This window comes from Narcine bancroftii, chromosome 8, assembly GCF_036971445.1.
Source record: "Narcine bancroftii isolate sNarBan1 chromosome 8, sNarBan1.hap1, whole genome shotgun sequence".
NCBI classification, from domain to species: Eukaryota; Metazoa; Chordata; class Chondrichthyes; order Torpediniformes; family Narcinidae; genus Narcine; species Narcine bancroftii.
The window spans coordinates 15061340-15076111 of record NC_091476.1 but is presented as its reverse complement, the minus strand read 5'-3'; the positions used below and the strand labels follow the sequence as shown (position 1 = coordinate 15076111).

Sequence of the window (14772 nt, the reverse complement as noted above, 5' to 3'; positions counted from 1 at the left end):
TGTTTAAGATATCGTGGTTGATATGACCTTAAACTGATCATATAGTGGTATAATCTTTTCTGCTGTGTGAGGTAGCAGGATTCGGCTCTCAGCACGATTCAATATGACATTCTGTCTGTCAGTGGTTCAACTCTTTGAGGATGTTATAAGGGAGGTTTCTCTGTCAGTTCAGCTGATGTTAAAAGGTTCTCATGGGAAGAAAATGAAGTTAAACAGTTCACTGTAGAGAAGTCCACGCAAAATATTTCTGCCTTTGAGCTCTCATCTTTGTACTTTGTTTATTGAGTTGCTTGATTCAGTATTTGTGGCAAAACTGAACTTTTGATGAATAATTAACTAATTTTAATTTTGAGTTTATTTTGCACCTTTCTCTGTGCACTTATTAAATCGTGGCAGGTATAGTTCTGAGCAATCTGGCAACCCTTTGTGCTTTACTGAATAATTTGTAGCTAATTTTTCCAGTAGTTTTTTATATATATAGGTTTTGGTTTTTTTTAGGTACACAAAAATTTTAATGAAGGATATAGATATTCTAAACTCTGCTGGAAAAATGGACAAAATGCGCCTATTGAACATCTTGATGCAGCTGCGGAAGTGTTGTAACCACCCATACCTCTTTGATGGTGCTGAGCCTGGTCCTCCTTACACCACAGATACACACCTCGTCTCCAACTGCGGCAAGATGGTAGTTCTGGATAAACTGCTGCCCAAATTAAAAGAACAAAGTAGGTACTCAGAGATAGCAAGTGTTTCAGATCTCCCAGGTGTAATCATTCCTACCTCAAAAGGCTGACCATTGTCTGACACACTCTCTTGTAGCATCAGTCTCGTCCCAAGATAATTGGGGTTGCCTCTGTAACATGGAGACAAAGTGAAGTATCCAGGCTAATTCTGTGGGATAAATTCAATTAGCGAACAACAAATTTTCAGGTCACATTGTTCTTTTTGCTGAAAAGAATGTGGATGATGCCATAACATTTACACAGATGTGCTTTAGCACCTATACAGTAGCTGTGTATACTGTGCTTAATTACAGTCCTATGCTGTGTGAATTTGTTTTTTTTTTAAACAAATTTGCATGAATGCAAAGGAAGTAGGGAGTGGAACTACTCTAAGTAAAGCACTGATCTAGCAATTGATTAAGGATGAACTAAACCTTTTGCAACCTTGATGCCTTGTGTGATTTTAAAATGAACTGTTGACCATGCATCTATGCCCTGATCAAAGTTACTAAATTTGACCTTCAGAACACTCCTCAATTCTACCTTTGCCTCAGCCCATTTGATGTTGAAGCTTTCATCCACATTATTAAAATCTCTTTACGTATTACAGTTTACTCCTGTTCCACTTCCCTTATTCATCCCCATATGGATTGAAATTCATCCAAAAATCTACATCATATCATAACTCGTTCTCCTTTCCATTCTCCTGTTAATAGCAGCCTATTCACCTACATACTGGTATTTTTTTTTTAAATTGGTTTAGATTGGAAGGCATTAACTGCATTGCCGTGATGAAGTATGTTTATCCCTCCTGTGCCACTAATTTGGAACAAAAATTATTTTGTTTCTGTAACAAACCATCACCAAAATACTGGACCTGTAAAGTGTTTATGATCTCAGTATTTATTTTGATTTCCATACTTTATGATATCTTTTGTCCTAAAGATTCCAGAGTCCTCATTTTTAGTCAAATGACCCGTTTGATGGATATTCTTGAAGATTACTGTATGTGGCGTGGCTATGACTACTGTCGTCTTGATGGGCAAACTCAGCATGAAGAAAGAGAGGTCTGTAATGATACTTGACTTGCCTGAGGTCAAATGTAATTTTTAAGCTTTTTCTTGTGTTTAGTAGATGGTGGCATGGTTCAGTGTAACACTGGCCCAGAAGAAAAAAAAATCCATTTCTGATTTTCATTTTATAATGTGGTTCTGCTCTTCAACAATGGGGTCTATTAAGCAGTAAACCTTTGTAGAAATTGGAGGTAAACATGGTATTGAGCTAGTTCGTGATACCATTGCATAGCCTTCTCCAATCTTGCCATTGTCTGATATCAACAGCCTGGAATGTTGCAGCCGCTAAGAAATCTTGGAAGATTTTATTTTGCTTGCCCCTTCAGCTCAGTGGATTGATGACCACTTCAATAAACACAGCTTCTGAATGAATCAGCTCACTGAAGTCTCGGAATCAAAGGTCTGAATCTGAACTGCCAAAAATAACCCAGTTGACTGTATCAAAAATTAAATTTCAAAAATGACCCACAAAGATTCTGTAGCGGCAAGATGCCAAGTGGGTGACCAATCTGCTTGCAGAAAGTGGGTCAGTCATTTAATCCTGCCTTCATCATAACAGTCATTTTATTTCTCTATTTTCAACCACAGGCAGCTGGGTTTCTTGGGCCTCAGGAGAGCTAGCAACAGAAAGCAGTCAGGAAGGTCTGATACCATTTAGGTGAGTGCCTTTTCAGCACTACTTGTGGGCCAAGAGGAACACAAGTGTTTTGTTCCAGGTCCAACAATCTTTCCAAATCACACCTTGCATTAAGTCTACTTCTCTGATGCCCATAAGGTCTCCCAACCATCATCAAACACCCAGAGGCTCCTTTCTCAACCCAGTGTAGTTACAGCTCTCAGAGGGACGTAGGTAAAAGAAACAGCTCTATTATTCAGTTTCATGGGTGATTCTGAACCAGAAAAATAAATATTTTTCCTGCCAAATATCCACATCTCTTGATTGCCTCAGCCTTGTGCAGAGTTAAAAACTGAACACTCAGTGAGCCTGTGGTGGAGAATGTAAAGGATTTGCATCATTTTGAGTGAAACACTTCACCCTTACTGAGCTGATTCATTCAGAAGCTGAATTTTTTGAATTAGTCTTCAATCCACTGGTTCCTTGTTCCATTTTCCACCAGACTCAGGATAAAGCCTCCTGGCATCTGCCTTATAAATTCTTTTCAAAATACTGTCATTTTCAATGAGTGCATTGTTCTGAATTACAGTGAGTATAGGCCAACCTGACTCAATGAACAGTCCACGTCCCAGGAATCAATTGAGTGGATTGGCTTAGGTACTGAAGCAGGCTTCCTCCTAAAAAATTAGTTTGTTTTGGAGAACTTTGATTTAAAGGAGTTGTGCAGCTTAATTCCACAAGACATTTTGTCAATGGCTTCCCTCCACCGTCTATTTCGGAAGGTTAACTTTTACATTCCTCAACTGGAGTTTATTCCAATGGCTACCAATTGTCCACTGTTAAAGATTTGCTTTCAATGAACTTTCTTTTTCTGGATCCCCTTTAAAATGTGACTATTTCATTTGGCCTTTCCCATCTCGTTCTTCTGCATGAGAATAAGTTAACTCATTGAAACTGCATGGGCAGTTATACTATTGTAACCATGAGGTTACAGGAAGTTGGACAACTTTTGCTCAAGTCTTGCGCTGCTTGATAGCTAATGGAAGAAGGTGATATCTCAGAAAAATACAAGCCAAGGTTTTGGGTGGAGTCACTGAGACTTTTGAAGAAACAATTGCTTGGAAATAGCTAACTTTATCTTTTGTGCCTTTGTTTTAAACAGCGAGCAATAGATTCTTACAATGCTGTCAACAGTACGAAGTTCATATTTATGCTGAGCACCAGAGCTGGTGGCCTGGGTATTAACCTAGCAACCGCAGATGTTGTTATTTTGTACGATTCGGATTGGAATCCACAGGTTGACTTGCAAGCTATGGTAGGCGATGAGATATTTTACTTCTTAAAAATTAAAAAAAAATTATAATACTACTTGACTCTGAATAACATTCTCATCTTGGAAACGAAACATTGTGAACCAATGTTATGCTTTATTCTCGCCTGGCATTTCAGTGTGTTAGCGAAGGAGTACTATTGGATTTCCTACCTTTTCAGGCAAGGCATAATGTTGAGATCCTGTATGAATACTTAGGTGGGTGTTCCAAGATATTTGCAGTCTCTCATCCAATATTTATCCCTCCTTTAATACTGCATATTTATCTAATCATTAAGCTCATTGCTATCTTTGACACCTTGTGTGAAAATTAGTTATATATCAAAACATATTTCTCCTTTTGGTGACTGTTAAGAATTGTCTGATTGCATATTCAAGAGGTCAATTGTTTGCTTAATTTTGGGCATTTTTTGAGAGAGGTGATTAAATACTATGATAAATTTCTTTCTTTGTTTTATTTTCTTCATTTCATTATTTGTAATAGTTTCTTTTTCCTTTTAAACCATTCCTTCTTTAACAATAGGGAAATAATGCTAACCTGAAATGAAAGCACCTACTGGAAAAAAAAGTGGCAAATCTGCCAGAAACTGAAAAGGGATGGGTTGGTGTATATATTTCTGCTGAAAATCCTTTGCGACAAATTTTACTGGAAATTTTTTTTTTTCTAAATAGATTTACAGTCTAATAGCTTATCAGGATGTTGAAAAATATACTGAACAATTATTGTTCCTCATCCATTACTCTTGACTGCTATTTTTAATATAAATCATGGGAGATTTGATTAGGTGATATTGCCATACCCATATTATTAATCATGAAAATTTAGGTTTCTTAATGAAATGGTTTGATTATCGATAATTCATAAAATCAAGGTCGATTGATATGTTAAATGAGTTGAAAGCAAAAATCCATTGTTCACTGTTAATATTGATATAGAGGTTTCCTTTTTCCTTTATTTCCCACTTCATTCAAAGTATTATGTTGACATACTGTATATGCAAGAATTATTTCCTCAACTTCTCTGTATATAGAAAGTCTTCAGTCAACAGAAAGTACCAACTATCCCAGATCCTGACGAGACTCAAGTGCAGAGAATCTGATGGAGAATTGATGCATGAAGCCTGGTTGAAATTTGTCCTTGGTCATCTGAAAGTGTTCTTCCCTAGTGCTGCTCTAGCCCATAATTTTCATTTAGATTTTGCATGGAAAACTATAACATGAACAATTTGCCTTCTGTGGTTATTGAAGAAATTTTAAAATGTTTGGCTATGATTTCATGATCATTTCTGTAAAGCATACTGATTTCAGAGATTTTGCAACAACGTAATAAATTCATAAATGATTAAAAAAACAAACGAAATATTAAATAGGATCGTGCTCACCGTATTGGTCAGAAGAAGACTGTTCGGGTGTTTCGGCTTCTCACTGACAACACAGTAGAAGAACGGATTGTGGAAAGGGCTGAGATGAAGCTGCGATTGGATTCTATTGTTATTCAGCAAGGTATGAATGCTTTGGGAAATTTAATTGGACCCACCAACATTAGAGTATTAGATCTCAATTATTCTGCATTTAGAAACATTTGCTTTGATTTTTTGTTTCCCTCTTGGTGTGTGAAATGTACTGTTTGAATACCCATGAAATTGCTTCATGATTAGTTAAAAACACCATTGTGGCATTTTCCAGAAAGAATTGTGCACTAAAACCAGATCAAGAATTGCATGAAGACAGAAGTCCAGATTTTTCTAGCTTGGTTTCCTTGCAGGGAAAGTCATGCAAGCCTTCTCTATCCCAGAGTTCAGTGGTTGAGATGATCAGTGTGATCCTCAGGTGGTGCTATGACCAGATCCCAACCCCTTAACAACCCTAATAGACTTTGTCAGCTACCAAAATACGGGTATTTTTATGCTGACTGAAAAAGCCTGTAATTGATTTTAAATGTTGAAATCATTAAAAATAGTAAAATTCTCTCAAAGAACGTCAATAATTAAACGTTAAAGTTTCAAACAGTAAAAAATGCTAACTTGCCCTTCTCTGCTTCTAACTGAGCAGAGGAGGAAGGCATTATGGAGCAGAGGCTAAATGAGTCCCTGCTGGGGAACTGCATCTCCTAAGAAGCCTGTTAGATCAAAATCAATGGAAGAAGCCAGATTTAAGTCCCATGTTCACATTATTGTTAATTTGTAGATGTAAATGACCTTAACACTTTTTAATTTTATTTGACAACTTTTGTCATTTACTTTTGTTGGGAATCAGATTAGTTAGCGCTAATTACAGCCATATTTGAGAAGAAAAAGTAGACTGCAGCTGCTTGAATCTAGAGCATAATCGCAATGCTTGAAGATCTCGGCAAATCAAACAGCATCTGTGGACGTTGAGTTCCTCCAGCATTCTGTTAAAGCAGCCATGTTTAATCACATTGAAAGTTAATGCAATGTAACTTCTATATAATCATGTTTAACGAATTAAATAACGTCACAAAGGGTGAATGTGAACATTGCATTTTGTATTTATGGATAATTTCAAAAGGCATTGATGATGTGAATCTTCTCAGGCTTCTTAGTGCAATTGCTGAGGGGAAGAAGGTCTGACAGCACAGATTCAAGAAAGGTACTCACTGGTGTTCCCTTGGGTTGAGCACCAGGGCAACTGATAAATGTTAATGTCTTGCATGCATCAAAACAGATTCCAGGGTTGAGAGATCACGATTTCCTGAATAGAAAAGAGAAGTTTGGTGCATTTGGTGGAGGTGTTCAAAATCCACTATTCCTCGTCTGCACTAAGTTAGTTATTCTCTCTCATAGTAGCAAGAAATGATATTCTCCATTCCACTTTACACGACCTCCAGCTTTAAGCTAAGTCAAAACAGAGGAAGAAATCCAGAATATTAACACCATTTGCATTCCAGTGACTTCTACTTCCTTTTGTGAGAAGTGGATCAACATTGAGTAGTAGTGGAAATGCATTTCCTGCTGTTGCGAGAATAACATTTTGGGTGTTTTCATTGAGGGTACTGCTGCCAGATCTGTGCAATCAGAGAAAATAAATGTAGCACTAAAATCGACAATGGCTGGATGGGAGAAGCCAGAGAGTAGTGGTGGATGATTGTTTCTCAGACTGGAGGCCTGTGACCAGCGGTGTGCCTCAGAAATCGTTGCTTGGACCATTGTTGTTTATCATCTATATCAATGATCTGAATGATAATATGGTAAATTGGATCATCAAGTTTGTAGATGACTCTAAGATTAGAGGCATTGTGGACAGTGAAGAAGGTTTTCAAAGCTTGCAGAGGGATCTGGACCTTCTAGAAAAATGGACTGAAAAATGGCAGATGGAATTGAATGCAGACAAGTGTGAGGTGTTGCATTTTTGAAGGACAAACCAATAAAGGACATTCATGGTAAATGGTAGGGGACTGAGGAGTGTGGTAGAACAGAGGGATCTGGGAAATACAGTTGGATAATTCGCTGAAAGTGGCATTACAGGTAAATTGGGTTGTGAAGAGAGTAAATATTAGGTAGGCTTTTTCCATTTAAAGTAGGTGAGATACAAACCAGAAAATGTGGGTTAGGGGGAAAAGTTTAGGGGGAACATAAGGGAGAATTTCTCCACACAGAGAGTGTGGAATGAGCTGACAGCTGAAATGGTGAATGTGGGCTCACTTTTAACATTCAAGAAGAATTTGGACAACTACATGGATGGGAGAGGTATGAAGGGCTATGGACTGGGCAGGTCATATCTAGTCAGCGCAGACTAGAAGGGCTGAAGGGGCCTATTTCTGTGCTGTTCTGTGGTTTTGTGGTAGCGCTAATAGGAAGAAGGGAGAGTAACATGAGCATGTGCTTAGTTCCCATGTGGTGATCATTGAGTTTGCATCATCATTCACATTCTGTTATTTCCTTCACGAGTCTGTTTACAACATTGCTGCAGAGGACACCAGTAGTCAGCTGGCTTGCTTTAATTCTTTATTAATTTCAGTGACTTATTATTTATTCAATAACAATCAGCACAGCTTCTTGTTTTGTCAAGAGAGGGTATTGTCTGTTCCAGAGTATCATTTTGAGCTTTTGACACTGCTTTGTTTTATTAGGAAGGCTAATTGACCAACAGACCAACAAACTAGGCAAGGATGAAATGCTGCAAATGATTCGTCATGGTGCTACCCATGTGTTTGCCACCAAAGACAGTGAGCTAACGGATGAGGACATTGACACCATATTGGAGAGAGGAGAAAAGAAGGTGTAAACACTTGTTTGTTTCATGAGTCCACTTGTTTGTACTTTTTTTTTTAGTACTAACTGTTAGCTGACCATGGAGCAACACTTTATGGTAAGGTGTAGGTTTAAAAGAGATTTGAGGAAGAACATTTCCACTCTGAGGGTGGTTGGAACCTGGGACTTGCTGGCTGAGGGGATAGTGGAGATGGGTTCTATCACAACATTGAATGAGCATTTAAAATACCATGACATAGAAGACTATGGGCTGAGTGTTAGGAATGAAATTAGTATAGTATCTGGCCTCCACGGATATGGTGGGATGAGGGTCCTATTTTCATGCTGTATGTCTCTGACAGTCATTTTCTTTTGACTGGACTAATGTTATAATGATGAGAGACATTACTGTTTGGAAATTGAGAATTTTTCCCTTCACAGATGCAGGTAGCAGCTAAAAGTGACGCATAGACATAATGTACATGCTACCTGATTGGAGGTATCTCAAATGAATCTGTTGCAGTTATCATCTACATTGGGTTCCTGGTTGGTTAATAAAAATCTGGAACCCTGGCTAATCTATTCCCAGCTGTAAATGAGGGAGTACTGAAGTTGATAGTTATGTCCAGCTGGCACCCCAGTTAACATATCCTGAGAATCAAATTCTGAGACCTTCTTGGCTGACATGGCAGAGTTGAACTAATTAGCTTGGGCATTGTGGCAACCATATTTTGAAGGGCCTATACTGTGCTGTAGTGTTCAATGTTCTAAGACAGTGTTCTGCATTTTTTGTGCAACTTGACTTGATTTTTCATGCATTGCAATCATATGTTTAGTAAATCTCTGCTTTATTTAATAATTTTTACATTTATTTTCTCTTGGAATCCATCCTTTTAGAGCACAAGACACTTTTAACCAGTTAAATTATTCTTTTTGGTTATAGACAGCTGAGCTGAAAGAACGTTTACAAAATCTTGGTGAGAGTTCTCTTCGATCGTTTACAATGGAAACAGAAAGTTTATATAGTTTTGAAGGAGAAGATTATCGAGGAAAGCAGAAGGTAAGGTTCTGTTTAATATGGATTTTTTTCTCTGCACCTTACAGCGCATGAAATTTGTTTTCCATATTTTATTTCCTTGGATGTTGGTGCTGCAGAATAAAACCATTTGCATTTAAGATGCATACCATTTTCTTTGATCATGGTCAAAAACATTGAAACATTTCCTCCACTTGCACCAATTTAAAACCACTTTTTGTGGTAAGTATTCTCTAACCTCTCCGAGGATGTGATTATATTGAAATTACCATGTTGTTGCAAAGTGACTGACAAACTATGGATTCAAGTACAAAAAATGTTGCATTAATTTATGACATTTTCTAAGCACCTTTGCAATGTGGTCACTGTTGTAATGTGGGAAAATGGCAGCAAAATGTTTGTGTCGCGAACTTCCACAAACAGCTTTGTGACGCTTTGCTGTACAACTCTTCTGGCATTATTGATTGAAGTATACATATTGACCAGGACGTGGGTAACTCTGCAGGTTGTCTCTCTGAAGAGAAAAGATGGGATATTGGAGTTCTTGGAAAAGATTGAACTCATGTACAGTAAGATTCACAGAGAAAGAAGCTATTAGATCTGTTCAACTTCTGGTGGCTTCTTGTTAGAACTAATAAATTAGTCCCTCCTTCCAGTCTTTTCCTGTCTTTGTAGTATTATTACCCCATAAATATCTTATTTCACGGATAAGTCTCTGATCTGGATTTTGGTTCTTCCTTTAGAATTTACTCCTGTCCCTTGGCATTGTATTGTGGATGTCCTGCTGAATGGTCCAGCAACCATGGGTTTCCTCTGAGTGGCAGGGATTATATAGACAAGCTAACCTACATATTTAATCACCCCAACCCAAGGATATTGTTTAAGGTCATGACAAAATTCAATGAATCACTTCTAACATGAACTACTATAATCCCATCTTTGCTCCACATTGCCCAGGTTGTTCCATTGCCTGATCTACAGTCCTCAGTTTGTTAAAACTGGACACTTGTCTTACGTCTGTCAGAAAATAGATGAAAATGCATTTTGCAGATGTAGCAGGCTATCAGAAAGGCAAATGGAATGTTGGTCTTCGTTGCTAGAGGGATTGAGTTTAGGAGCAACTGTACAGGGTATTGGTGAGGCTGCATTTGGAGTACTCTGTGCAACTCTGGTCTTCTTACTCAGGAAGGATATACTGGCCATGGACACAGTGCAAAGGAGGTTCACGGTTGATTCCAGAGATGATGGGGTTAGCTTATGAAGAGAGATTGAATAGTCTGGGACTATACTTGCTGGAATTCAGAAGAATGAGAGGGGATATTATAGAAATGTATAAAATTATGAAAGGTATAGATAAGATAGAGGTATGCAAGTTTTTTTATACTGGTTAGTGAGACAAGGAGGCATAGCCTCAAGGTTCAGGGTAGTAGATTTAGGATGGAGATGAGGGGAACTACTTTCCCCAGAGAGTGGTGGATCTATGGAATTCTCTGACCATGTGGAGGCTATCTCAATATACATTTTTAAGACAAGGTTGGATAGATTTTTACACAGCAGGAAAATTAAGGGATATAGGAAAAAGCAGGGAGATGGAGATGAGCCTATCATCAGATCAGCCATAATCTTATTGAATGTCAGAGCAAGCTTGATGGGCCAAATGGTCTACTCCTGCTCTTATTTCTTATGATAAATCATTGATAACCAAGACTGAATTGAGAAATTTGATTTTTCAAGCCTATCAATCATTAACTGGCAATACAAAATTAACCAAATTATTCAATCTTCAATGTAAAATTTATACTTGAAGTTCAAAAAAATTAAGAATAGAATAATTAAAGACAATCAATCAACTTAGCCAAAAAGATGTCACCAAAATTTTCTGTTTTTCCCCTGTCAACACCATGATAGAGTCCATTAGGCTGCTCAAGATTTGGGGTTCTATTTATAATTTCCTTTCATTATTTAATTAATCAGCTAATCAAGAGCAGAAATATTGAAAGGGAATTATGAATGGAACTACATTAACCAGTTGCACCATTTTACAGCAGAAAACTGCACATCATTAGGAATCCAGGTGTGTTACTTGTGGAATGTGGATGGACATTTCTGGTGATGGATAGGGTGCCAATCAAATGGGCTGTTCTTTCCTCAGATTATTGTTGAGTGCTATTTGAGTTACACGAGCCAACCTCGGTGGAGAATATTTTAACTTTTGACCTGTGAGGGTCAGTAAAATTATTCATGACAGAAAGACCACCTCTGTTCTGCTCAGATGTTCGAGAATTTGGTAATGATAATGCTAGCAAACGTCGAGGATAGGTGGTTATCTCACCTGGTATTTATATGGAATGTGTATCATCCCTTGATACTTATCAACCCTTGTCTGAATGATGTGTTGGTCTTGCTGCATGCTTATTATCTGAGGACTTGCCACTGAAATTGTACATTGCACATCCATCATTGAAAATTCCCACTTCTGATCTTGTGGAAGAAAGGTGAGCTCATCAGTTCCACCGAAACCAATGGAACTAAATTTCAAACCTGTCATCTTTTCTCTTGCTGTCGCTCCTGACCTACTAGATGTTTCTAGCATTTCTTGATCTTACAGCTATTTGATGTCCTTGTCAATTAAATTCAAGTAATACTGATGCTGAAAATACAGAATTTTGTGTCCAATTTGAAATGATATTAAAAGTTATCATCAATTTGAGCAGCTTAAAAATGCAGAATTAAAATTGTGATGTATTGTTTTTGCACATGGATAGTGCAGCCTAATACTGTATTGATGATATATAAGCTATTTTAAAATGAATGAATGCTCTCTTTTGTCATAAACAGATTGGTTTGACAGAATGGATTGAACCACCCAAACGAGAACGGAAAGCTAATTACGCAGTGGATGCATATTTCCGAGAGGCTTTGCGTGTCAGTGAGCCGAGAGCCCCAAAGGTAAAGCAGTGGATACAACAATTTTTTGCAGATTCTTGGTCAAGGGAATCTGCTTTGATTCAAAATTACATTATCCCAGAGGGCTCTGGAAAATTTCTTAAATTACTAAGTCATCCATAAATATGGAAATAGAACAAGAAATGTTTTGTGATCTGATAGTCCTAGATATCAATGCCATCTTTATTTCTTGGAGAAGACACTGTGGTATATTGGCGATGATGGGGGAAACTTCCTCTGCATTCCTACATGCCCAAAAATTTAAACCTCTTCTATAAAGAGTATACAAGGATACCTTGTATAACACAGCAAAAAAGTTCCAAAAAATTTCAGTGTTATGGAAAACTGCACTGTTCAAAGCATTATTACAATGTACTTTAATGTAATACGTTAAAGTAAGGTCATCGCAAGCATCATTGATTTTTCCAATAAGCGTTAATAATTCCTCTCAGGTGAATTCTTTGTAGCTTCCTTAGTCAATCACTTATTTTAGTTCAGTTGGAAAGCTCGCAGGGGCAGTGGGATCAGTATGGGGACCGATACAGCGCTGTTGGGAGAGGAGGGCAATGGGATCAGTGTGGGGATCGATGCAATGCGGTCAGAAGAGAGTGGGGCATTGGGATCAGTGTGGGGACTGTGGAGTGGGAGTGGGGAATTTGAATGAACACAGCTGAAGATTAAATCATTTGTGCCACTCTTGGTAATGCAATATTAACATTTTTTCATTATTAGTATATTAAGACTATAAACTGCGTTCTATCAAAACTCATGCTGATCAAAACCGTGACGCAAGGTATTTGTGATTTTGTCCAATGAAGCACACGGGAAAAAATCTTTCTTTGCTGTACAAGATGACAATTTGAAATATTTCTCAGGACTCTGGAACTGATGCATTTCGCGCTGCTTGCTGAAATTAATTAATTTCCATTGAGTTAATAGAACTGAATTGGAAGTGGGATATAGTGCAGAAACTCATTGTGCTATACATTTGACATATGAGAAGATAAATGTTGTCCTGATGTCACTTTATTGTTTGATGCAGTAAATGATACATATACTGCATCTCTGCTTTCTAAACATGGCATCAGTAAGGTCAGTAGCACTGAATTTGGAAATGCAGTTCAGCACCCATGAGCTATATTCTTTGACAAGTACGTACTGTTTTTAAAACAGATTGTGGTTGGTATTAGGGTGAAATAATTGTTGTTGTTCTTGGAAGGACCTGAAGAAGATTATTAAAACAAATATGAAAGCATAGTTCTTTGGTAAAAGTCAATGCACTGTTTTCAACACAAAGTATTAGTAAAAGTTGGAAGTTTTTGTTCTCACTGTGATCATTTATTATTAAAGGCACCTCGACCTCCAAAACAACCCAGTATTCAAGATTTCCAGTTTTTTCCACCACGTCTGTTTGAACTACTGGAGAAAGAAATCCTTTCATACAGAAAAAGCATAGGCTACAAGGTATTGCAGTGCAAATATCTGTCAGTCGGGATCTGGTCAAAGCATGATAAAATGTATGTTATGTTGAATGCACGATTTATTGGCCTTGAGAATTTTTTTTGCAGTGCCTTTGGAAATGTATTTTTATTGTATAATCTGTCTCAACAGCATTGCACAAAGGAAACATTTTCCCCCTTTAATATTCTTTTACATTTACGTAAGGATCTTAAATCTGAGAAAGTGAAAAAGACCTATCAATCATAGGGAAGTATTCAGGTTCATTTGAGAGATGCTGCTGTATGTTGTCTTTCATTTTAATGGGGAGGTGCATTTGGCAAACACATGCCTTGCACGAATGTTGTCTGTTCAACCTCTTTACTAAGATTGATAGATGAATAATGGTCATTTGGTGATTTTAATGTAGGAAATTTCTATTCAGATTTGAGTCAGTTACTTTAGATATGAAGAGGAATTTGGACACATTTTACTTGTGGCAAATTTCTTCCTGTCTCAACGATGGAACCATATCTTGCCTAATTACTAGTTTATGTATTTTACAAATATTAGCACTGGGAACTTATTGTGGTTTGTTAAACCTGACCAATTTTAAAGCAGCAGTATTTGTAAGGTGTACATGTTTGTAGTAATCTGATTGTCAGTAAAATGTGATGTTTGTCAAACTAAGATTGCTGCAACGAATCAGATGGGTTAGAAAAAAAAAGCTCGACAGGAGACTGAAAATGGTATTGGGGTCATCAGGACTGCTTCTCATTGATCAGCAACATTTTTGATGGGGAATGTTTGAATAGTTTTCCTTCAGTGAAATACATCTGCTTCATTGAACCAGAGAGAAAGCACATTTTCCTGAAATTTGGAGTGAACTTGTAGGAGGATGGGGCTGGATTTCTCTGAATGCTATCAGATGTGCGACTTAATGATCATTTGGATATGGTTGTAGGTACCCAGGAATCCAGACTTGCATAATGCAGCACAGGTGCAGAAAGAAGAACAACGGAAGATCGATGATGCATTGCCTCTGAATCAGAAGGAAATTGATGAAAAAGAGAAACTCCTGACACAGGTTTGCATCAAAGTCTACTTTATTTTAAAGAAATATGATATTATTGCTCCTTTCTTTCAACGATATGCCTGGAATATCTTAAACTATGATTAATTTTGGCACAATATCACCATAATTGTATATGGAACATTTGCAAGAATTTTCACAAAAAATGGAGTGTTCTGATTTTTTTTTTAATTAAATTTTTTTTATTTTTCACACCATAAACCACATTAACCATGATACATACTTTTTCCTTTTCAAATATATACAGTGAACAGTTTCTTTGGGATTGCCAGCAGGTTAAGACAGTTTTGGATGCTTTGACAATGTGA

The 14772-nt window shown here is 37.4% G+C and overlaps 1 protein-coding gene across 2 annotated transcripts in view; it reads left to right on the top strand.

Moving 5' to 3' along the window:
• Window positions 1–14772, top strand: part of smarca1 (SNF2 related chromatin remodeling ATPase 1) — a 76651-nt gene that overhangs the window by 44354 nt on the left and 17525 nt on the right. For both annotated transcript variants that reach the window (XM_069892942.1, XM_069892941.1), the window contains 9 exons: window positions 499–725; window positions 1668–1789; window positions 3574–3726; window positions 5112–5244; window positions 7832–7980; window positions 8896–9012; window positions 11827–11937; window positions 13285–13398; window positions 14336–14458. In XM_069892942.1, coding sequence (XP_069749043.1) covers window positions 499–725; window positions 1668–1789; window positions 3574–3726; window positions 5112–5244; window positions 7832–7980; window positions 8896–9012; window positions 11827–11937; window positions 13285–13398; window positions 14336–14458 — 1249 coding nt within the window. The remainder of the gene's footprint in view (window positions 1–498; window positions 726–1667; window positions 1790–3573; window positions 3727–5111; window positions 5245–7831; window positions 7981–8895; window positions 9013–11826; window positions 11938–13284; window positions 13399–14335; window positions 14459–14772) is intronic.